The sequence below is a fragment of the Schistocerca piceifrons genome, chromosome 3, assembly GCF_021461385.2.
Source record: "Schistocerca piceifrons isolate TAMUIC-IGC-003096 chromosome 3, iqSchPice1.1, whole genome shotgun sequence".
NCBI classification, from domain to species: domain Eukaryota; kingdom Metazoa; phylum Arthropoda; class Insecta; order Orthoptera; family Acrididae; genus Schistocerca; species Schistocerca piceifrons.
The window spans coordinates 620,411,252-620,435,339 of NC_060140.1; the positions used below are offsets into that span (position 1 = coordinate 620,411,252).

A 24,088-nucleotide genomic window follows, 5' to 3' on the forward strand; every position below is an offset into this window, starting at 1 on the left:
TCAGTTGACGTCGCCTGGTACAGAGTGCACATAGTCTAATACGGATACTGGAAAAATTATCTGGCCAAACTTTACCTTTTTTTTCAAAACTAGACGTATTCGTCTTCACAGAGCTACAGACATCATTACTTATAAAAAAAAGAGTCCAAATTCAGTCTCCAGATTGCTTTCTTTCATTTCTATGTGACCTGTTTCAAGCCAGCTACCCATCTTCAGATAATTTATTACAGCTACAGAGCAACTTGCCGAATGTGGAACTGAAAGTTCATTGGCATAACTCTGGGAAATTTCAGTTACACATTCGACAGGTTACTCTATAGTTGTAACAAATCATCTGAAGATGGGTAGCTGGTCCGAAGCTGGTCATGTGGAAATAACGGAAAGAGATCTGGAGACTAAATTTGGACACTTTTTTCTTTTTTTACCCTTTTTATCTCGTGAAATATTTTTTCAAAGTCCATGAAATATACACTAACGGAAAAAAATCGCAATATCACAAAATAATTAATATGAAGTAATGAAATTTTGGGAATACGTTTGTCTAGGTAACATATTTAAGGGATTAACATTACAATAGCACAGATTAACGTAAATGCGAGATAAGCCATTGCAAATGTGAAGTGCTTGTACATTAATAACCAACGTAACCGCCAGAATGTTGAATGCAAGCATGAAAATGTGCATGCATATGTTGTACAGGTGCCAGATGTCAGTTTGTGGGATGGAATACCATACATGTTGCCCTTGGTCAGTCAATACAGGGACGTTAACACTGGAGTTGTCATCAAATGATGTCCCATATGTGCTCAAATGGAGACAGATCTGGTGGTCGAGAAGGCCAAGACAGCATGTCGAGACTCTGTAAAGAATGTCAGCTTACAACAGCGGTATGTGGGTGAGCGTTATCCTGTTGGAAAACAATCCTAGAATGCTGTTCATGGCCGGCCGAGGTGGCCTGGGGGTTCTAGGTGCCACAGTCTGGAACCGCGCGACCGCTACGGTCGCAGGTTATAATCCTGCCTCGGGCATGGGTGTGTGTGATGTCCTTAGGTTAGTTAGGTTTAAGTAGTTCTAAGTTTTAGGGGACTGATGACCTTAGAAGTTATGTCCCATGGTGCTCAGAGCCATTTGAACCAATGCTGTTCATGAATGGCAGCACAACTAGTCGAATCACCCGATTGCGGTACAAATTTGCAGTTAGGTTGCGTAGAATAACCACGAGAGTGCTCTTGCTGTCATACGAAATCGCACCCCAGACCATACCTCCAGATGTAGGCCTGGTGCGTCTAGGCCACTGATAGGTTGGTTGCAGGCCCTTAACTGGCCTCCTTCTAACCAACAGGCAGCCATTACTGGTACTGAGGCAGAGCCAGCTTTTATCGGAAAACACAATAGACCTCCACACTACCCTCCAATGAGCCCTCGCTTGACACCACTGAAGTCACAAATGGAGGTGGTTTGGCGTCAGTGGAATGCACGCTACAGGGCGTTTCGTTCGGAGCTGTCCTTGAAACAACGATTTGCAACAGTTTATTGTGTCACTGTGAAGCCAACTGCTGCTCAAATTGCTGATCTGATGCAGATGTAATATGATGCGCCAGAGTCTTCCCTCTCGGTAGTGCCCCATGACCGTCCGGAGACCAGTCTTCTTGCGACTGTACGTTCTCGTGAGCACCGCTGCCAGCAAACATGTACAGCGGCTACATTCTTGCCTAGTCTTTCTGCAATACCGCAGAAGGAACATTCAGCTTCTTGTAGCCCTTTAAAGTGACCTCGTTCAATCTCAGTGAGTGTTGATAATGGCGTCTTTGTCGCCTTAAACGCATTGTGAACTAACATCAACTCACCACGTCCAATCTCAAAGGTAACTAACGCTCATGATACGGTGTACTTAAAGTAAACCTGATCTGCATTCTCATCGTGGCGTTGCTACTGCCATTCGTACGTGACGCTCGAAATTTGAAAATACATTTTTCATATGTAGAAAAACGCCTGTCAACTTTTGTTTATGCCACACATTTCCATCTTGGTGTTACGATTTTTTTCGTCAATGTATAACGTCACACCTAACGACCACGCGCGTACATCAGTGAAAGTGGTCCCCAGAATTACTGCTACAGCTGTCAATCTATCTTCTGTGCAACCCTCTCTTCAGTACGTCCCATCATTTTTTTCAAAATGCAATTGGGAGATCATCTTTTCTTCTTTCTATATTTCCACAGAACGCTTACTCGCCATTGTCGAGGAGAGATGGTGACTGCGCCGCGCGGAGTGGCCGCGCAGTTTGAGGCGCCATGTCACAGATTGGACGGCCCCTCCTGCCGGAGGTTCGAGTCCTCCCTTGGGCATGGGTGTGTATGTTGTTCTTAGCATAAGTTAGTTTAAGTAGTGTGTAAGCCTAGGGATGACCTCACCAGTTTGCTCCCTTAGGAATTCACACACAGTTGAACATTTAGATGGTGACTGCCTTCTCAGTAGAAACTGACGACCATTTATTTTTGAACGGACCAAGAACACGCCCAAACGATAAAGTCTGAAAGTCAAGGCACATACGTCACAGATGGCATAGTAGAAACAGAACTACTGCAGTCGCAGGAAAAATCAACCCAGCTTCAGAAAACCAGCGTTGATCCAAACGACGCTAACTGTTCCTAGTGTAATTTTGAGTTTTGCGTTATTAGTGTAAATGACATATTTTCGCCATTGTGCTGCACAGTTCTGACAGGTTGAGAATCAATAATTATCTACAGTTCTCCTAAGTCAACCTCAAATAGTAGATACTTACCAAGAGAGCCAATCCGATAGTTGAGAGCAACAAGAACAATGTCGTGGTCCAAGAGATATCCGTATTCGTAAAATGTGGCTGCACCTCCCACGAAACCGCCGCCATGAATCCAGACCATGACAGGAAACAGTTCACTAGGTCTTATCTGAAAGAAGAGAGGGAACATAACGCCCTGCCTCGTTGTAGCTACACACTTACCAGTGACATAAACTGTTTAGTGGTCACCGTATGGTATTTAATGAGCATATAAGATAGTACATGCAGGAAGCCCAGACCACACACACTTTTAAGGAGGTGGTAAAATCTACTACTCACTACCGAGTCGTCGTATTGAAACCTGTGGCTACTTAACAGCAAAGAGCCGAACTTCGAATATTTTGTAGCCAGCTCTAAACACGTACTTTCACCATAACAACAAGAAGATTAATGATAGTAAAATTAGTTTTCAGAACATCAGTAATATGTATATACTCTTGCAATTCGTTGACTCCCAAAAGAAGCACAACTCGGTAGATAGACATCTCCTCTTCCTGACACTAACCAAGGTAGACAACAACTTCTTGAACCGTGTAAAAGGAACGATTACCCATACGACGTCAAATGAAAAATTCAGAGGAAAACTAACACGAAACGAGTTCAGAAATGTTTTTTGACCAGGAGAAGATCTATCACTCTTCAACTGCCTGCTGGAGAAAATTATTCGTGAATGAACGAAAATTCTAGAATGAAAACTGGCTGCAAAGAGGACGAGTTAGTAGCTAATTGTCTAGTCTTCACAGATGACATGACACTTTTAGAATTCAGTGTAGCAGATGTTACTTACCTCCCTCAACAGTACAGAAGCTGAAACTGAGTCAAAAATTGCTATTAACTCACTCATAAAATGACTGAGTTAATAGCAATGATCAGAGATGCTCCGAACACGACCCCATTGGATTACACATTAATACAGAATAACAACTCCTTCATATACCTTGGAGAATGGATAATCCCGAAATTCCGTGAGGATTTGGCATTGAGCAATAGGTACGCTAAACTGGAGAGAGCTTACCATCTCTATAAGAACGTTTACAGATCTAAATCCCTTTCCCTCAACTTAAAACTGCAACATTACATGACCGTAGTGAGACTTTCAGTAGTTTATGCCCCAGAATGCCTGAACGTGGTCAGAAAGGGATAAATCAGGAAATCAGATGCATACAAAGATTCCGAGAAATATCATGGGTCCCGCCAGAAAGGATGATGTATACAAAATAGAAACAATACGTTCGACGCACTGATGGTCTAGGGGTTAGTCGGCACGGTAGCTCAGCAATTTCGGTCAGAGGGCTGGCTGCTCTCTGTAATAAAAGACTGAGTGAATGGATCAACGATGAAATTGAACTGGTGTCATGGGACATCCGTCCTCAAACATATTCACCAAATAATAACGAACTAAAGAAGAAAAAAAATGTGGTAGGGTCTATGACTAGTAATCAAAACATCTTCAATCCCGGGCTCGAAACACGCCACCGCTTAAATTTTTATCAACAATCAGCATAGATGTCCGAAGACTTTCGGCAGAAGAAGTCACTCTCATTCTGCCAAAAGCCTCGTCAAAGAGAGCGGAGGATCGGACAGAGGTTGCATGGGGTCGTAATTAAAAAGAAAGGACTAACATTAATGAATAAATGCAATAATTTTAGTAGCTGTGTGACCAGTTACGAAGTCTCGTAACCGGTTGGCCCTGACTAGTATTAGCACGCAATCTGAGTGCATAAAATGAAAATAAAGACTGACAAGGAATTTCCGTTAACACAATTGATTAATTAAGTCCCCTGCAACTATAAAAGCTACGAAACAACAAAGCACAAATGTAACTGTTCTGTGTGTGGTAGTGTGACTCAACGTACATGTATCTGGTTCGGTTCTTTCTCAATACGACAAAATATTTTAAACACCATTTACAATGAACTAATTTAATAACCAGAAATACTATAATTGCACATAGAAACCAGAATTACAAGTCTAATAAATGAACACGAGCAAAATGCTTTGTTGGCTGTACCTATGAGCAAGAGGGATTGTTATTAAAGAAAACTGTAATACATTTTTACCTCATTATATATTGACGAAAATATTCCATCACACCAGCATCATAAATCAAAAGCCCATCTCCTTTCTCAAATACACTCCTGGAAATGGAAAAAAGAACACATTGACACCGGTGTGTCAGACCCACCATACTTGCTCCGGACACTGCAAGAGGGCTGTACAAGCAATGATCACACGCACGGCACAGCGGACACACCAGGAACCGCGGTGTTGGCCGTCGAATGGCGCTAGCTGCGCAGCATTTGTGCACCGCCGCCGTCAGTGTCAGCCAGTTTGCCGTGGCATACGGAGCTCCATCGCAGTCTTTAACACTGGTAGTATGCCGCGACAGCGTGGACGTGAACCGTATGTGCAGTTGACGGACTTTGAGCGAGGGCGTATAGTGGGCATGCGGGAGGCCGGGTGGACGTACCGCCGAATTGCTCAACACGTGGGGCGTGAGGTCTCCACAGTACATCGATGTTGTCGCCAGTGGTCGGCGGAAGGTGCACGTGCCCGTCGACCTGGGACCGGACCGCAGCGACGCACGGATGCACGCCAAGACCGTAGGATCCTACGCAGTGCCGTAGGGGACCGCACCGCCACTTCCCAGCAAATTAGGGACACTGTTGCTCCTGGGGTATCGGCGAGGACCATTCGCAACCGTCTCTATGAAGCTGGGCTACGGTCCCGCACACCGTTAGGCCGTCTTCCGCTCACGCCCCAACATCGTGCAGCCCGCCTCCAGTGGTGTCGCGACAGGCGTGAATGGAGGGACGAATGGAGACGTGTCGTCTTCAGCGATGAGAGTTGCTTCTGCCTTGGTGCCAAAGATGGTCGTATGCGTGTTTGGCGCCGTGCAGGTGAGCGCCACAATCAGGACTGCATACGACCGAGGCACACAGGGCCAACACCCGGCATCATGGTGTGGGGAGCGATCTCCTACACTGGCCGTACACCACTGGTGATCGTCGAGGGGACACTGAATAGTGCACGGTACATCCAAACCGTCATCGAACCCATCGTTCTACCATTCCTAGACCGGCAAGGGAACTTGCTGTTCCAACAGGACAATGTACGTCCGCATGTATCCCGTGCCACCCAACGTGCTCTAGAAGGTGTAAGTCAACTACCCTGGCCAGCAAGATCTCCGGATCTGTCCCCCATTGAGCATGTTTGGGACTGGATGAAGCGTCGTCTCACGCGGTCTGCACGTCCAGCACGAACGCTGGTCCAACTGAGGAGCCAGGTGGAAATGGCATGGCAAGCCGTTCCACAGGACTACATCCAGCATCTCTACGATCGTCTCCATGGGAGAATAGCAGCCTGCATTGCTGTGAAAGGTGGATATACACTGTACTAGTGCCGACATTGTGCATGCTCTGTTGCCTGTGTCTATGTGCCTGTGGTTCTGTCAGTGTGATCATGTGATGTATCTGACCCCAGGAATGTGTCAATAAAGTTTCCCCTTCCTGGGACAATGAATTCACGGTGTTCTTATTTCAATTTCCAGGAGTGTATATTCTGACAATTGGAACTTCTTCCATCTATACATTACACCAACCGAACAGCGTCTACTCTCTCGCCCAACAGAACAACAACAGCCCTCGACTCCTCTGAACTACTACTGCTCAGTGGAGGCGGCGGAATAATAATCTTTGGCGCAATCTCTGGCGCTGTGACTCAGTGAAGCCACCTTTCAAGGTTCAGGGCAGTATCTTGTCCTTGGTGTGGGAAATTACCCTTAAGGGCGGTATAATCATCAATGATCACCGTCATGAGGATGTGGAAGGCAATGGAAACCACTTCATTAAAGACACGTAACGAGTATCCACAGAACATGTGGCCTGTAACTGAAGAAGTGTTATGATCATCTCTCTATTGGCAAAAGATTCCGGAGTAGTACCCCATTCGGATCTGCCAAGAGGGAGGTGACCATGAGAAAAAGATTGAATAACCAATGACATAACGTGTGGCGAGTCGGAGCGTGGAATGTCAGAAGCTTGAACGTGGTAGGAAAGCTACAAAAATCTGAAAAGTGAAATGCAAAGGCTCTATCTAGATATAGTAGGGGTCAGTGAGGTGAAATGGAAACAAGGCAAGGATATCTGGTCGGATGAGTGTAGGGTGTATCAACAGTAGCAGAAAATGATATAACGGGAGTAGGATTCGCTATCAATAGGAGAGTAATGAAGAGAGTGTGTTACTGTGAACAGTTCAGTGATAGAGTTGTTCTTACTGACAACGCTAGTTCAGGTATACAAGCCGAATTCACAGGCTGAAGATGAAGAGATAGAGAAAGTATATGACAGTATTGAAAGGGTAATACAGAAAGTAAAGGAAGATGAAAATCTAATCGTCATGGGAGTCTGGAATGCAGTTATAGGGGAAGGATTAGAAGAAATGGTTACAGGAGAATATGGGCTTTAGACATGGAACGAGAGAGGAGAAAGACTAATTGAGTTGTGTAATAAATTTCAGCTAATAATAGCGAATACTCTGTTCAAGAATCATAAGAGGATGAGGTATACTTGCAAAAGGCAGGTGACACGGGAAGATTTCAGTTAGGTTACATCATTGAGAGACAGAGATTCCGAAATGGGATACTGGATTGTAAGGCGTACCCACGAGCAGATATAGACTCAGATCGCGATGTAGTAATGATGAAGAGTAGGTTGAAGTTTAAGAGATTAGTCGGGAAGAATCGATACGCAGAAAGTGGCATACGGAAGTACTAAGGGTGACGAGATACGCTTGACGTTCTCTAAGGCTATAGAGACAGCCCTAAGGAATAGCTCAGTACACAGTACAGTTGAAGAGGAATGGACATCTCTAATAAGGGCAGTCACAGAACTCGTAAAGAAAAACATAGGTGCAAAGAAGGTAACCGCGATGAAACCATAGGTAACAGAAGAAAAACTTCAGTTGATTGCTGAAAGAAGGAAGTACAAAAACGTTCAGAGAAATTCAGGATTACGGAAATACAAGTTACTGATGAATAAAAGAAATAGAAAGCACGGGGAAGCTAAGATAAAATGGCTGCATGAAAAATGGGAAGAAATCGAAAAAGAAATGATTGTCGAAAGGACTGACTCAGCTTATAGGAAAGTCATAACAAACTTCGGTGACATTAAAAGCGAGGGCGGTAACATTAACAATGCAACGGGAATTCCACTGTTTAACGCAGAGGGCAGAGCAGATAGGTGGAAAGTGCATTGAAGGCATCTATGAGGGAGAAGATTTGTCTGCTGTAATAGAAGAAGAAACAGGAATCGGTTTAGAAGAGATAAGGGATCCAGTATTAGAATCAAAATTGAAGAGAGCTTTGGAGAACTTAAGATCAAATAAGGCAGAAGGAAGAGATAACATTCCATCAGAATTTCTAAAATCATTGGTGGGAGTGGCAACAAAAAGGCTATTCAAGTTAGCGTGTAGAATGTGAGTCTGGCGACATCCCATCCTACTTTCGGAAAAGTATCATCCACACAATTTCTAAGACAGCAAGAGCTGAAAAGTGCGAAATTATCACACAATTAGCTTAACGGCTCATGCATCCAAGTTGCTGACAAGAATAATATACAGAAGAATGGGAAAGAAAATGGAATTGCGTTAAATATAACCAGTTTGGCTTTAGGAAAGGTAAAGGCACCAGAGAGGCAATTCTGACATTACGTTTGATAATGGAAGCAAGAATAAAGAGAGATCAAGACGTTCATAGGATTTGTCGACATGGAAAAAGCGTTCGACAGTGTAAAATGGTGCAAGATGTTGGAGATTCTGAGGAAAATAGGGGCAAGCTATAGGGAGAGACGGGTAATATACAAGAGCCAAGAGAGGATAATAAGAATGGATGACCTAGAACGAAGCGCTCGGATTAAAAATGGTGTGAGACAGGGATGTAGTGTTTCACCCTACCGTTCAATCTGTGCATTGAAGAAGCAATGATGGAAATAAAAGAAAGGTTTAGGAGTGGGATTAGAATTTTAGGCGAAAGAATATCAATGATACGATTCGGTGATGACATTGCTATCCTCAGTGAAAGTGAAGAAGAATTACATGATCTGCTGAATGGAATGAACAGTCTAATGAGTACAGAGTATGGATTGATAGTAAATCGAAAAAAGGCGAAAATAATGAGAAGTAGTTAAAATGAGAATAGTGAGAAACTTAACGTCAGGATTGACGGTCATGATGTAGATGAAGCTAAGGAATTCGACTACCTAGGCAGCAAAATAATCAGTGATGGGCGGAGCAAGGAGGAGATCAAAAGCAGACTAGCACCGCAAAAGGGCATTCCTGGCAAAGAGAAATTTGCTAGTATCAAACATACGCCTTAATTTGAGGAAGAAATTTCTGAGAACGTACTTTTGGAGCACAGCATTGCATGCTAGTGAAACATGGACTGTGGAAAACCGAAACAGAAGAGAATCGAACCATTGGAGATGTGGTGTTACAGACGAATTTTGAAAATTAAATGGACTGACAAGGTAAGGAATGAGTAGGTTCTGCGCAGAATCGGAAAGGAAAGGATTATGTGGAAAACACTGACAGAGAGTAGGAACAGCATGATAGGACAACTGTTAAGACATCAGGGAATGACTTCTGTGGTACTAGAGGGAGCTGTAGAGGGCAAAAACCGTAGAGGAAAACAGAGTTTGGAATACATCCAGCAAATAATTGAGAACATAGGTTGCAAGTGCTACTCTAGGATGAAGAGACTGACACAGGAGAGGAATTCGTGGCGGGCCACATCAAACCAGTCAGAAGACTGATGACTCAAAAAAAAAGTTGAGAAGACTATTTAGGAAAGACCTTGAGCAACTAGAAACTGACTACACAGACATTCACAACAGAGATGAGAACAGAGTTATTATCAGAATATTAGATTCTCTCTACTAACTAACAACAGTAAATGTACGTTTGGGTACTGGAGTGAAATGGGCTCAGGAATGGAAGAATACCGATAGCTTTGGGATGAGGCTCCGAGCACTATGGGACTTAACTACTTTGGTCATCAGTCCCCTAGAACTTAGAACTACTTAAACCTAACTAACCTAAGGACATCACACACATCCATGCCCGAGGCAGGATTCGAACCTGCTTTGGGATGAGAGGTACTGGACTAGAAGGGTAAGATTGCCAGTTTTATGAGCTACGTGTTTCACTGTAGGCCCAAACGAATTATAGTAACAAACACATAATGGTCCTTTGTTATTTCTAGCCAGTAATTTCATTCACCCTTGTGCTAAAATATTAAAGCGGATATATCTCACTGCGACTTTAACTCATGTTACTGAAGCATTACCTCTCAAATATTCCCAAATAATAAATACTGGTTTTATATAAATCAAGACGGATGCAGATAGTACATTTTATATGTGCAGAGACAACTGAATAATGCACTGACGCTTCCTGCCAGCTCTCATGACGCATTCCAGCAAAAAGATTCATTATCGGCCTGTCATTAAGAACAATCCCGTTGTTAGTAAGCAAGAGGATTGGAGCGTTCCTCTCATTAAAGAGTCTCATCACCTTGTAATTATGACGGTTGCGAAACGTGGTACTACCGCCTCCACAAAATAAGAGATTGTTTGAGTTGTTGTAGTGCAAGTATAGAGCACACGATGGCGTTGTTGTTAGCACTCACAAGTCAACAATCATAGTTTCTCGGTAAGTAAATAGCATAGAATATTTAAATTAATCAGAAAAACAACAGCAATAATAGGTTACGTTAGTGAGCCATTTTGATCATACCTACCCCCGCATGTAGTTCATACCTCCAAGGAACTTTCATCTCCGTTAAATCATCCCTTACGTACTCAGTAACACTGAGATCTGCAACGTTGGAGCATTGAAGTAATCTCTTATCTCGAGCGCGTACATCAAACTCATCTGACATATTTCGGGAACAATGAGACGGACCATTTGCAACAATCCAACCGCTAATCCGTTCGAATTTTGAAACTACCGCTCCCTCTCAAACGCCAATAAACACACACTTTTGCCAGATGAGGTTACTCATTAATATTCTTCCTAACATGTTTAACTATTGATTTCCAGTCGTTCCTGGGTTTCCAGCTGGTCCTTAATCGAAAGGATATTAACAGATAGCCCTTGCTGAGTTACGTGTTGCTACCATATTTTGTACTATTTTGTACAAAATAACATTATAACAGGCGTGTCACTGTTAGCATTCAAGCAGTTAAGTTTTCACTGCACGTGAGAACAACTTCTTGAGTGTAATAGTGTTCGTACTTAAGAGGAAACAATAACGAAATATTTTGTAATGAACGTCAACAAACGTTTTAGAAATACATATGAAGCAACACGTAACTGAACGAATCTTTAGGCGTTGTTAGAAGCTTCCCCATTCTCTATATCTGTGGATCAGTTCCCTGTTACATTGCTGGCGTGCATGTAGCCAATACGGTCTGTGTAATACTCATAGCCGAAGATGAGAAAAAGCTTAATAGAAAGCCGTGCAACGGAACAATGTAAGTGACGAGCATTTACAGAAAATTGGTGTTAGTAAAATAAATAATTTTGTTACCTTCTGTAGCACAAAACAATTCTATAGCATTTAATGACACGGCTTTTTTAATCTTTGTATATTACAGATCGATTTGTCAACTTCGGAAGGATTTTTTTAAATGTAGTCTGGCGTATTATAGAACCGGAAGACCTACCTTACAGAAAAACAGTAATACATATTGACACTGATTAAGTGTTACGTTTTCCCTCCATACGGAGTACAATATAGGGAGCAACATACCTGTGGCGTGAACACGTTGAGATACAGACAGTCCTCGGTCCCTGTTGGAGGCTCTAATGGGGACAACACGGACACCTGCGGACACCAAGCCCCAGGAGCTGTTGCATCGCGGATGTGCTCCCATCCATCTGGAGGTTGAGGACTCTGTAACAAAATGACTTACTTTATTCAATACTGTGCGCACTGACGTTCGTGTCTATCTGCAAATAATTAGGTAGCTAATAATCCTTTATAAACAATACCTTTTTCACATATCCGTTTCTCTGAACCTCCACCAGTTCTTTTGATTGCAATTACACTGTTTACATTCTTTAATATGTATTCCCTCGATCCGCACCACACTTCCACGCAACGAAGTTGTTTAAGCCGTGACAAAGACGTGCTATCTATTCAACTGTTGCTTTTTCACTTGGTTGAAAGGGGAGCTTACGAAAATCGTACTACTTGGGACAAAGAATATTTCAAGGTTGATAGTCTATGTATTTGATTCTCCTTATGATTTAAATATTATTTTAAGTTTGCATATTGTTCCCGCAGACGTGACCGCATGCTCCAAGAAACAGGTTTATAAGCAGCAGAACGGTAAGAGTCACTGCCTGGCAAATGTGGGCAGCTCGGCTGACAAGGAGCACATAAACCGTGCGAACTATCAATATCGACAAGCTTCTGTGTGCTAGTAACTTCTGTGAAAGGATAAGGTACACTTCATTTCTATTTTCGAAACAAATATGGGTCAGAGATCATCCGCTTTGAACCACATGGAATCATCAAAACATTCGACAGTAATTTCAGCATAGGATTAAACGATAGGTACACTGACCTAGGTTTCGACATCTACTAGGGGTGTCTTCATGAAAATTAAATGTTGCTCAATCTTAAAATTACATTGCTAAAAAGCAATAGTCAGAATTTGGAGCAGCTATCCGTAGGCTCAAGTCAAAAGTAAAACAAACCGCTCTAGCCTTTGCCACGTGTGTCCAGCTGGCAACAACATCAGACTCTGATGTCGAAATCTAGGCCAATGTTCCTACCGTTTATCTGCAACCGGTTGGCTGTTTAATCCTATGTTGAAAATACACTCCTGGAAATTGAAATAAGAACACCGTGAATTCATTGTCCCAGGAAGGGGAAACTTTATTGACACATTCCTGGGGTCAGATACATCACATGATCACACTGACAGAACCACAGGCACATAGACACAGGCAACAGAGCATGCACAATGTCGGCACTAGTACAGTGTATATCCACCTTTCACAGCAATGCAGGCTGCTATTCTCCCATGGAGACGATCGTAGAGATGCTGGCTGTAGTCCTGTGGAACGGCTTGCCATGCCATTTTCACCTGGCGCCTCAGTTGGACCAGCGTTCGTGCTGGACGTGCAGACCGCGTGAGACGACGCTTCATCCAGTCCCAAACATGCTCAATGGGGGACAGATCCGGAGATCTTGCTGGCCAGGGTAGTTGACTTACACCTTCTAGAGCACGTTGGGTGGCACGGGATACATGCGGACGTGCATTGTCCTGTAGGAACAGCAAGTTCCCTTGCCAGTCTAGGAATGGTAGAACGATGGGTTCGATGACGGTTTGGATGTACCGTGCACTATTCAGTGTCCCCTCGACGATCACCAGTGGTGTACGGCCAGTGTAGGAGATCGCTCCCCACACCATGTGCCCTGTGTGCCTCGGTCCTATGCAGTCCTGATTGTGGCGCTCACCTGCACGGCGCCAAACACGCATACGACCATCATTGGCACCAAGGCAGAAGCGATTCTCATCGCTGAAGACGACACGTCTCCATTCGTCCCTCCACTCACGCCTGTCGCGACACCACTGGAGGCGGGCTGCACGATGTTGGGGCGTGAGCGGAAGACGGCCTAACGGTGTGCGGGACCGTAGCCCAGCTTCATGGAGACGGTTGCGAATGGTCCTCGCCGATACCCCAGGAGCAACAGTGTCCCTAATTTGCTGGGAAGTGGCGGTGCGGTCCCCTACGGCACTGTGTAGGATCCTACGGTCTTGGCGTGCATCCGTGCGTCGCTGCGGTCCGGTCCCAGGTCGACGGGCACGTGCACCTTCCGCCGACCACTGGCGACAACATCGATGTACTGTGGAGACCTCACGCCCCACGTGTTGAGCAATTCGGCGGTACGTCCACCCGGCCTCCCGCATGCCCACTATACGCCCTCGCTCAAAGTCCGTCAACTGCACATACGGTTCACGTCCACGCTGTCGCGGCATGCTACCAGTGTTAAAGACTGCGATGGAGCTCCGTATGCCACGGCAAACTGGCTGACACTGACGGCGGCGGTGCACAAATGCTGCGCAGCTAGCGCCATTCGACGGCCAACACCGCTGTTCCTGGTGTGTCCGCTGTGCCGTGCGTGTGATCATTGCTTGTACAGCCCTCTCGCAGTGTCCGGAGCAAGTATGGTGGGTCTGACACACCGGTGTCAATGTGTTCTTTTTTCCATTTCCAGGAGTGTAGTACACGGTAGCTGAAAACTGATTCGACAATAAGCAAATTTTGAGCACACTATGGTGGCTCCTGAAGAGCAGCAACAGCCTTTTAGTAGCTGCAGGGGCAATACTCTAGATAACTGACTGATCTCGCCTTGTAACATCACCCATCGCCTTGCTATTCAGGTACTGCGAACGGCTGAAAACAATGGGAAACTACAGCTGTAATTTTTCCCGAAGGCATGCAGTTCTATTGTATGGTTCGATGATGATGGCGTCCTCTTGGGTAAAATATTCTGGACGGAAAATAGTCCCCATTCGGATCTCCGAGCGGAGATTACTCTGAAGCATGTCGTCATCACGAGGAACAAAACAGGCGTTCTACGGGTCGGAGCGTTCAATGATAGATCCCTTAATTGGACAGAGGTTAGGAAATTTAGAAAGGAAAATGGGTAGGCTGAAGTTAGGTATAGTGGGAATTAAGTCTGGTGGCAGGAGGAACAGGACTTCTGGACAGCCGCAAACCGAGTTATAAACACAAAATCAAATAGGGATAATGCAGGGGTAATTTTAATAATGAATAAGAAAACAGGAATGTGGGTAAGCTACTATGAGCAGGGTAGTAAGCGCATTATCGTAGCCAAGATAGACGTGAAGCCCTCACCTACCACAGTAGTATACGTTTATATGCCAACTAATTCCAGAAATAATGAAACGATTGAAGAAACGTATGACGAGACAAAAGCAATTACTCATGTAGTTAAAGAATACGAAAGTTTCATTGTGATAGAGGACTGGAATTCGATAGTGGGAGAAGGAAACATAGTAGGTGAACATGGACTCGGGGAAAGGAATGAAAGAGGAAGCCAGCTGGTAGATTTTTGCACAGCGCGTAATTTAATCATTGCTAACACTTGGTTTTAGAATCATGGAAGAAGGTTGTTTATGTGGAAAGAGCCTGGAGAAATTGGAAGGTTTAAGATTGATTATACAACGGTAAGACACAGATTTACGAACCAGACTTTAATTATAAGACATTTCCGGGTGCAGATGTGAGCCCCGACTTCGATTTATTGGTTATGAGCTGTATACTAAAACTGAAGAAATTGGAAAAAAGGGTAGGAAATGAAGGAGATGGGACCTTGATAACTGACTGAACCAATTTTCAGAGAGAGCACTAGGCAACAGTTGACTAGAACAGGGGAAAAGAAAACAGCAGAAGACGAATAGATAGCTTTGAGAGATGGAATAGTGAAGATCAAATAGGGAAAAAAATAAGGCCTAGTAGAAATTCTTGGATAACACAAGAGATACTGAATTTAATTGATGAACGGGGAAAATATAAAAATGCAGTACATGAAGGACGCGAAAGGGAATACAAACGTTTAAAGAATGAAATTTACAGGAAGCTCAAAATGCCTAAGCAGGAATGGTTAGAGCATGATGGTAAGAATTTACGCTACTGGCCATTAAAATTGCTACACCAAGAAGAAATGCAGATGATAAACGGGTATTCATTGGACAAATATATTATACTTGAACTGACATGTGATTACATTTTCACGCAATTTGGGTGCATAGATTCTGAGAAATCAGTACCCAGAACAACCACCTCTGGCCGTAATAACGGCCTTGATACGATTGGGCATTGAGTCAAACAGAGCTTGGATGGCGAATACACGCTTCCAATGTGCATTAACCGCGATGTCGCCAAACACGGATGCGACCATCATGATGCTGTAAACAGAACCTGGATTCATCCGAAAAAATGACGTTTTGCCATTCGTGCACCCAGGTTCGTCGTTGAGTACACCAATGCAGGCGCTCCTGTCTGTGATGCAGCGTCAAGGGTAACCGCAGCCATGGTCTCCGAGCTGATAGTCCATGCTGCTGCAAAAGTCGTCGAGCTGTTCGTGCAGATGGTTTTGTCTTGCAAACGTCCCCATCTGTTGACTCAAGGATCAAGACGTGGCTGCACTATCCGTTACAGCCATGCGGATAAGATGCCTGTCATCTCAACTGCTAGTGACGCGAGGCCGTTGGGATCCAGCACGGCGTTCCGTATTACCCTCCTGAACCCACCGATACCATATTCTGCTAACAGTCATTGGATTTCGACCAACGTGAGCAGCAATGTCGCGATACGATAAACCGCAATCGCGATAGGCTACAATCCGACCTTTATCAAAGTCGTAAACGTGATGGTACGTATTTCTCCTCCTTACACGAGGCATCACAACGACGTTTCACCAGGCAACGGCGGTCAACTGCTGTATGTGTATGAGAAATTGGTTGGAAACTTTCCTCATGTCAGCACGTTGTAGGTGTCGCCACGGGCGACCTTGTGTGAATGCTCTGAAAAGCTAATCATTTGCATATCACAGCATCTTCTTCCTGTAGGTTAAATTTCGAGTCTGTAGCACGTCATCTTCGTGGTGTAACAATTTTAATGGCCAGTAGTGTAGAAGCATATTTCACTACGAGAAAGATAGATGCTGAATACAGAAAAATTAAAGTGGTCTTTGGGGGAAAGAAAAGCTGCTGTACGAATAATAAGAGCTGAGATGGAAAACCAATCCTAAGCCATTAAGAGAAAGGATTATATAGAGGGCCTACAAGGAAAATAAACTTGATGGCAATATTATAGGAAGGGAAGTGTACAGAGATGAACTGTGGAGAGATCCGGAGACCCCGCTGGCCAGTGTTTCCCAAGCACGAATACAAGCAGTATGAACTCCTGTCCAGTGCGGGCAGACATTATCTTGCCGAAATGCAAGTCCAGGATGGCTTGTCTAGAAGGACAACAAAACGGGGTATAGAATACCGCCGACGTACCGCCGTGCTTTAAGGGTGCAGCAGAAAACGACCATTGGGGTTCTGCTATGAAATGAAATGACACCCCCAGATCATCACTCCTTGTTGTCAGGCCTTCCGGTGGGCGATAGTCAAGTTGGTATCCCAATGGTGTCCGAGACGTCTCCAGCAGCCTCTTCGGTCTGGAATCTCATTGACTGGATAGAACTGTCTTCAGTGATGAGTCCCGTTTCGAACAGAGCCCCGATGACCAGCAAAGAAGTGTCTAGAGATGCCCCAGACAACGGTGAGATAACAATCTCACTGTCGCCCGCCATACGGGCCGACAACCAGAGGTGATGTTCTGGCGTATCACTTCATTTCATAACAGAACCCCTCTGGTTGTCATCCCCACCACTCTTACAGCACAGGGGTACAGCTACGATATTCTATGCCCAGTTTTGTCGCCTTTTATGGGAAGCCATCCTGGGCTTACATTTCAGCAAGGTAATGACTGCCCACACACAGCGAGAGTTTCTGCTGTTTGTCTTCGTGCTTGTGAAACCCTACATTGGCCAGCAAGATTACTGGATCTCTACCCGATTGAGAACGTTAGGAGCATTATGGGCAGGGTCTTCCAAGCAGATTGGGATTTTGACGATCTAACGCGCCAGTTTGACAGAACTTGCCAAGATATTCTTCAGAAGAACGCCCAACAGCTCTATCAATCAATGCCAAGTCAAATAACTGAATGGATAAGGGCCAGAAATGGACCAAGGCGTTACTGACTTGCTCATCTTGTGAAGCCCTTTCTGTTGAACCAATCATCCAGTTTTTCTGAAATTGTAATCATTTGTTCGTCTGCACATCTACCGATTTCCATCCCATTCAGGTAACTCCTTCGCTGTGTGTCTCTTTGTTTGCATTCCCCGGCCAATATGGAATGGAATGCAAAAATTGTTCATTTAATACACCGGCATTCCAGTGCACGGAAACCAGTGCAGAGCGAGCGGCTATAGCATCTACGTAGGAGATAGTTCCGTTGCAGGACACCAACTTCAGAGGTCGCGGTGGCAAATATATCTTACTGGATGCTTTTTGCCCAGCAGTTGAATCGGCAGTTCGTATCCTCTGATTGACGACTGTACACCGATCATCAAGAACGGGAATTACCTCAGTTTCTAGACGTGGACCTGAATTAGAAATATCAATGGTTTTGTTCACTGTGAAACCCCCCCCCCCCCATTAAATTCCTTTATTGGATTTTGTGTAATTTATCGTAGCCGCCAAACAGTTAATTATTATGATTATATGACCGTGTGCTTAATGGATGAAAGGCTATCGGGTTTTCTGCTGTGGTTTCGGGGGTATTTCAACCTAGTGCGGCTGTTCTGAGACGGAATAGCTAATGATTGAAAGTTTGTCTATTATTAAGGACCACAAAGGTTGCGATGTACAAAACTGATATATATTTCCTACTAACACACAAATTCTGAGGCAGTTGCTACCTTCGCCTTACACGTCTAATTGTGGTTATTTCTTTTTATTGGTTGCTGATTTTCAGTACTTCGTCACACGCAATGATGATGGTTAACATTCACAACAATCCTCACTGCAATCCATGGTTGTTGCTGGCTGACGCGGTTGACGCGAAACACGTAATTCGGCACTTGTCACTTTGTGTTTCATATCACTCGCGAATCGGTATTAGTGAGGGTCAACCCCACGACGATCAGGAGGACGTGCTCACTCGTCATACTCCGGTGAATTTTACCGTTTACAACTCACTCGACCACCATTCTTGCCCGTCTCTCCCGCACTACCTCTCGCTAGGCACTCTCCAGTACTACTCCGCACTTGACACTCGTCTCACTGCCTCCTGCAGCGCTTGACAATTGACTCCTGTCTACTATCGATCTGGGCGTCGGATACTAGCATCTATGTTCATGGGATCACGGATCGCTTACAACTGGTACTGATGTGAGCTCAATTTACTTGCAGCCGTATACTTCGGTCACTACTACCCTTCTAGCTGTTCACAGTATTTAATGGTAATCTTCGTTTCCACACATTGCATGGTTAGCGACAGCCATCCACCTAGTTTGCGTCAGGGTATGACGCAGATGTGGCGACAAGGAACTGAAACAATAGGATCAACCCTATTGTACCGAAATCAATTAATTATTTGCCTGAATCAGTGAATTTACGTTGAAATCTTAGGATTCTGGGTCGAAATTGGTGAGCTTTTCACAGAAATCATTGAATTTTGTGTCGAAGCCGGTGAATTTTGCGTTGAAATCAGTGAATTTTGCGTCAAAATCGGTTCTTATGAAATATCGTTTCAGAAGCTTGATACACCTTCTCACTCTAGTATATTCTCCACAAGTCTTTTCATCCACACATGACTGCGGCACCCTACATCCAAAGATATCCTGTTATTGTAGTGGGCAGCAGAAACATAAGCTGTCTCTCTCTCACTCTCTCTCTCTCTCTCCTGTTGTTTGAGTTCCCTCACTCTGTCATATTGCTGGACTAATTAATTAGTTAAATTGATGCCCTTTGTGTGTGAGCAGTTTTTCTTTGATTCCAGTTGGTGGACAACAGAACTCGTATATTTGGTAGGATTTGATGCTGCAACTGTCCAGTTCCCACATCCTTCTGGATCGTTTTTCCCCTTGCCTCGTATTGGCAGATACTGGCACAGTTAGGTCGTTTGGTAGGAAGTCCATTACGTTGGAGGTAGCTGAGAATTTCAAATTTCAGCTCACTTGCACGCTATGTCCTTAAACAATCTGCGGAGATGCTGGTTTAATGTGTGTCCTCATAGTACCACTATCGGAAACAATAAGTTGGTCAATCGGGAATTTGTCGTTGCAATTGGATTTTTAAATCACTGTATAATCCCCAAGTTTGTTCCCCCCATTACACCAGGACAAAGAGGGAGGGGGAAAGCGTCTACAACATGATAGTATAGTAACAACAATAAATAACACTTTAAGACAGAGTCCACTAGACTGTACTAAGAAGCAGTAAACGCCACGCGCTTAAACCACGTTCCATTCTGTAGTAGTAGCTGTCACAATTAGATGTCGGAGACTGCTGGAACACTCATACATCCTGCACACTCATATCCTGATATCCACAAACAGCACCCAAGCCAGAGGCCATGTATCGCTAGTTGATTCCTTCCGTGCTGACAGCTGTACACCCATCCCCCAGCATCCACATGCCCACCGTACTGAAAGCCCAAAGATCAGAGAGAGACTACCACCAAGCAGTCAACCAATCAATTTACATGGAGGGAATAATCATCCCATGCAAACACTTGTCATTCTGCAGCTTCTCGTGCAACACACACATCCACCTCTGTCGCCACTCTACCAGCATACTGGTTAGTTCAATATTCAGCTATACAGAGATCACTGCAAAGGCCACCACCGGCGCTTGTCCCCATGGCTGCAAGCAAGAGCCAACCAGCCAGCATTTTTCTTTGCACCTGCTGCTCGCTACAGCCTTAAGCCGGAAATGTCAATTCGCTCTGGAAATATCAATATCCATATCCTTCTGATGACTGGACGTAACTTTCCACGTAAATTCTTCCATCCCCCTTGTGACTATCAATGTGCTGAAATTGCAGTTTTCCACACCAAATTCATACCTCCCTTATGTCTGAACATAATCATTTTCTTTACACTTGTCTGAACTCAGACCACAGCAACTTTACACCCTAAAACATATTTTATAAGCCTGCTGATCCCAGAAAATCTACCACAGCCCCTACTAAGATAAATACTTCGTCAATAACTGAATGATGATGGCACCAAACAATTTGAGCGAAAATTCCGGAATGGATGTTTTTCTTGCGAGTGGTACCAATATGTTTCAGGAAGAGCAACCAGCTATTAAAAACACGATCACAACGACTATGTTACTGTCACCCTGCATAAAAAGCGGTGCTGGTTCTACATGCACACACAAGTATCGCTAATGATATCCATGTTAAAAACTGTACATGCTTTATAACTTGAAGTATGATATTGCTTCCGAATGAAGTGGTCTTCCACACAAATACGATAACATTGAATATAGACAGTGTACTAACAGACTGAAAGTGTGACTGCGTGTCGCCAGTGGTGTAAGCTCGTAATAAAATCACCCTTCTCACCGAATGTAGAAAGAGATTCGGCAAAGGAACGTGGTATTATGCCGATATTTACAACTCCGTCATGCTGCTGCTAGATATTTCCCAAGCCAACATATTTTATTTGTAATGCACTCTATCTCGATACCATGTAGACAGTATAACAGAGGTTCTGTAATGTATCCATGGGGTTATAGGCAATGGAGGTTGATGGTTGATTGAGAATGATCACACATAGCAGATGGTGTGCTATGTGAGAAATCACTTAAAAATGCAATGTTAGAATGAAGTCGTAATAAATGTACAAAATCCTGTGACTAACACACTGGCTTTTCAGATCTGTAGTGTTACGCTTACTAGTAAAAATTCTGTCTGCAATTTGGAATCAAGTCTTTCCACTGAACCACACACTTGTGTTGGATTCTGTGGAGATGTCTTTTATGATTACAGCCACTGGTGAATCATAATTGTTGCACTTCCATATCTCGAAATGAGTGACTTTTTTCGAACCTATCTGCTAAGGACCCCATACAGCAAAACCCCAGCATGTTGTTAAACAGTCTCTCTGCATCTTGTAACAGTTCCATAGTCTCTGCCCCGCCCTCCCTGCATCTTTGCCCATGTGATCGGTCCAATTTAAGTCGGAACTGAGCAGAAGTTGTGGAGCGCTATACCTACCACCTTCTGCATCCCATAGAGAAAGGGGTGAGCTGAGCTAATGTGATAGTACCTGTTACGCCCGTTCTCTGGAAATGGGAACATGTCGTAGCTCCACCAACCGTGTGCAATGTGCAAGGCCAGCGCCAAACGAAGCTTTCTCCTGCAACATGAGGTAGTAGCAAAGACAGTACAAGCAGTTACAGTAGTGTTTCTTATTGGGAAAATTAGGAAGCCTTCACATCATACGGGTACTGGAAGAAGGACGAGGATCTAGCTACTGCAATATGGTGTGTTTACTAAGTACATACAGGTACTTCAGTCTGAAGGAGATTTGCTTCTCTCAGGGTGCATTTATGACTGTCGTCCAAACATTGCCTCTCCCCATTATTTCGTACCATCCAACAGAGAAAAACTATGAGCTATGAAAGACTTCACTAACGTCACCTGGCAGAGAACTCTATAAGATATTACTGTGCCCCTCCCTTCAGATATATCGAAAGCAAATACTGTCTGCACTCTGACATCGAGCATATATGGCGATCCTATTAATTATGCAGGTATTGATCCACTGAAGCAGGTGGCCAGCGATCAAAGTAATTGCACTGACCAGCGTAAAGTTTCATCACCTATACTGTAGGAGGACCATATTTCACATACCGTCGATCACGAGAGAGGGTTCCTATGTTGTTCTTTATAAGCAATTTGATACATCGTTTTTCTACCATAACACACCCAAGCTGTGTATGACAACGGTTTGTACAATGCCATACTTTTTATTTTTCCATCATGACTTCAAGGTCTGTGTCAGATGTTACACCAATATTAACACATTTCGATCAATTGCCTCTCATAGAAAGCTAAATATCGCATGTTGTAAACTGTTCTGCTCCCACAGCACACAGGATGGTTGAAGTAAAAGACAGAGGCGATGTTTCCTATTGACAAAAATGTGGTGGACATCGCAACATCTGAAAATTAGAACAGTTTGCGGCATTGTGAAGCGTTTCCAAGCAGCTGTCCAAAGGTGACAATCTTTACATTTAATCTCATCGTCCACAGTGGCAGGGTAGCTGATGTCTCGGTTTTCCGTTTTCCGAAGAGACCCTGAGCATTGATTCCTCATATTGCTGGTCCATATTGCTCCCAGGTATACAATCGCTATTTCTGTGCTCTAGGTGGTAGTCATCCTGGCCTCCAGGTCTTAGGCCCTGCGTCTTTCATTTTTATGACTTACAGTGCATAACTACATGTGGAACAAAAGAGTATTCTGCTGGACTTCGCATAGAGCACGGATAGTATGCACCAATCAATCTCACCAGTGCACATGTCACGAACCCTGTTCTATGACTTACATGGAAAAACACAAACACTGTTTCTCAGTGTAGGAAGCAGCCATCAGCAGAGAGGAGGTGCAAAAATTACGTTCCTTAGCCGAAACAGTTTATAAATTCGGTAAGATTTTATTACGATTTGCCATCTCCCCCTATGTGGATGGCGTCACTAAGTATTCTCACATTCGTGGGATAAAGTCGGAGATTCAAAGCTCTAGCGCTCAGATCTCTGTTTCGAAACGAGCTACCCTTTCATTGAAGCTATAGGCTAAGGAGCCTGAGCAAAACTCTACATTGCCTCTCTCTATGTTTCTCGTAACTCTTCCTCTGTCTTTAACCAATCCTCCCCGCAACACTATCTATGATTCAATTTGAAAGTGACTAAAAGTAAGAGGGCACTACACCCACTGCAGTCGACGTCTCGTGAAGGAGTTCCACGTTATCAATGCACTTCGATATTTTGTTTTCGAAAAGAATGTAACATAGTTTCAAACTTGCACTGATCGGTGCAAGTGATACACAGATCGGTTTTCTCGTACCAATACTGTATCTGCCGTTCTGCAAAAACTGTTCCGTACCAATCTGACTCATATCACCCGCCCAACTACACACGATCTCTCTAGATGCTTGCATACTGCAGAGTTTATCACTCCTTATTGGTGCATAGTAGATATGAACCTCATACATTTGAGAGTGTTGTGGTAGTATAACAGATAATTAAGGAAAATAACAAGAAACGTTTGAGTTACGCACGATAGACCTCCATAGAAGAGTCTGAAACATTTTACGTTAATCACTTGTGCTATCTGTTGCGCAGAATTGTTGTAGTATCTTTTGTTTCCTTTACTGCTTGCTCAATATACAGATTGAATAGCATTGGGGATAGGTTACAACCCTGTCTCACTCCCTTCCCAACCACTGCTTTCCTTTAATGTCCCTCGACTCTTATAACTGCCATCTGCTTTCTATACAAATAGTAAATAGCCTTTCGTTCCCTGTATTTTACCCCTGCCACCTTTAGAATTTGAAAGAGAGTATTCCAGACAACATTGTCAAAAGCTTTCTCTAAGTC

The 24,088-nt window shown here is 44.0% G+C and overlaps 1 protein-coding gene across 1 annotated transcript in view; it reads right to left on the reverse strand.

Moving 5' to 3' along the window:
* Window positions 1–24,088, reverse strand: part of LOC124789397 (esterase FE4-like) — an 82,705-nt gene that overhangs the window by 53,385 nt on the left and 5,232 nt on the right. The window contains exons 2-3 of the mRNA XM_047256732.1: window positions 11,631–11,774; window positions 2,786–2,930 (exon numbers count right to left, since the gene is read on the reverse strand). Of these exons, the coding sequence (XP_047112688.1) occupies window positions 2,786–2,930; window positions 11,631–11,774 (289 nt within the window). The remainder of the gene's footprint in view (window positions 1–2,785; window positions 2,931–11,630; window positions 11,775–24,088) is intronic.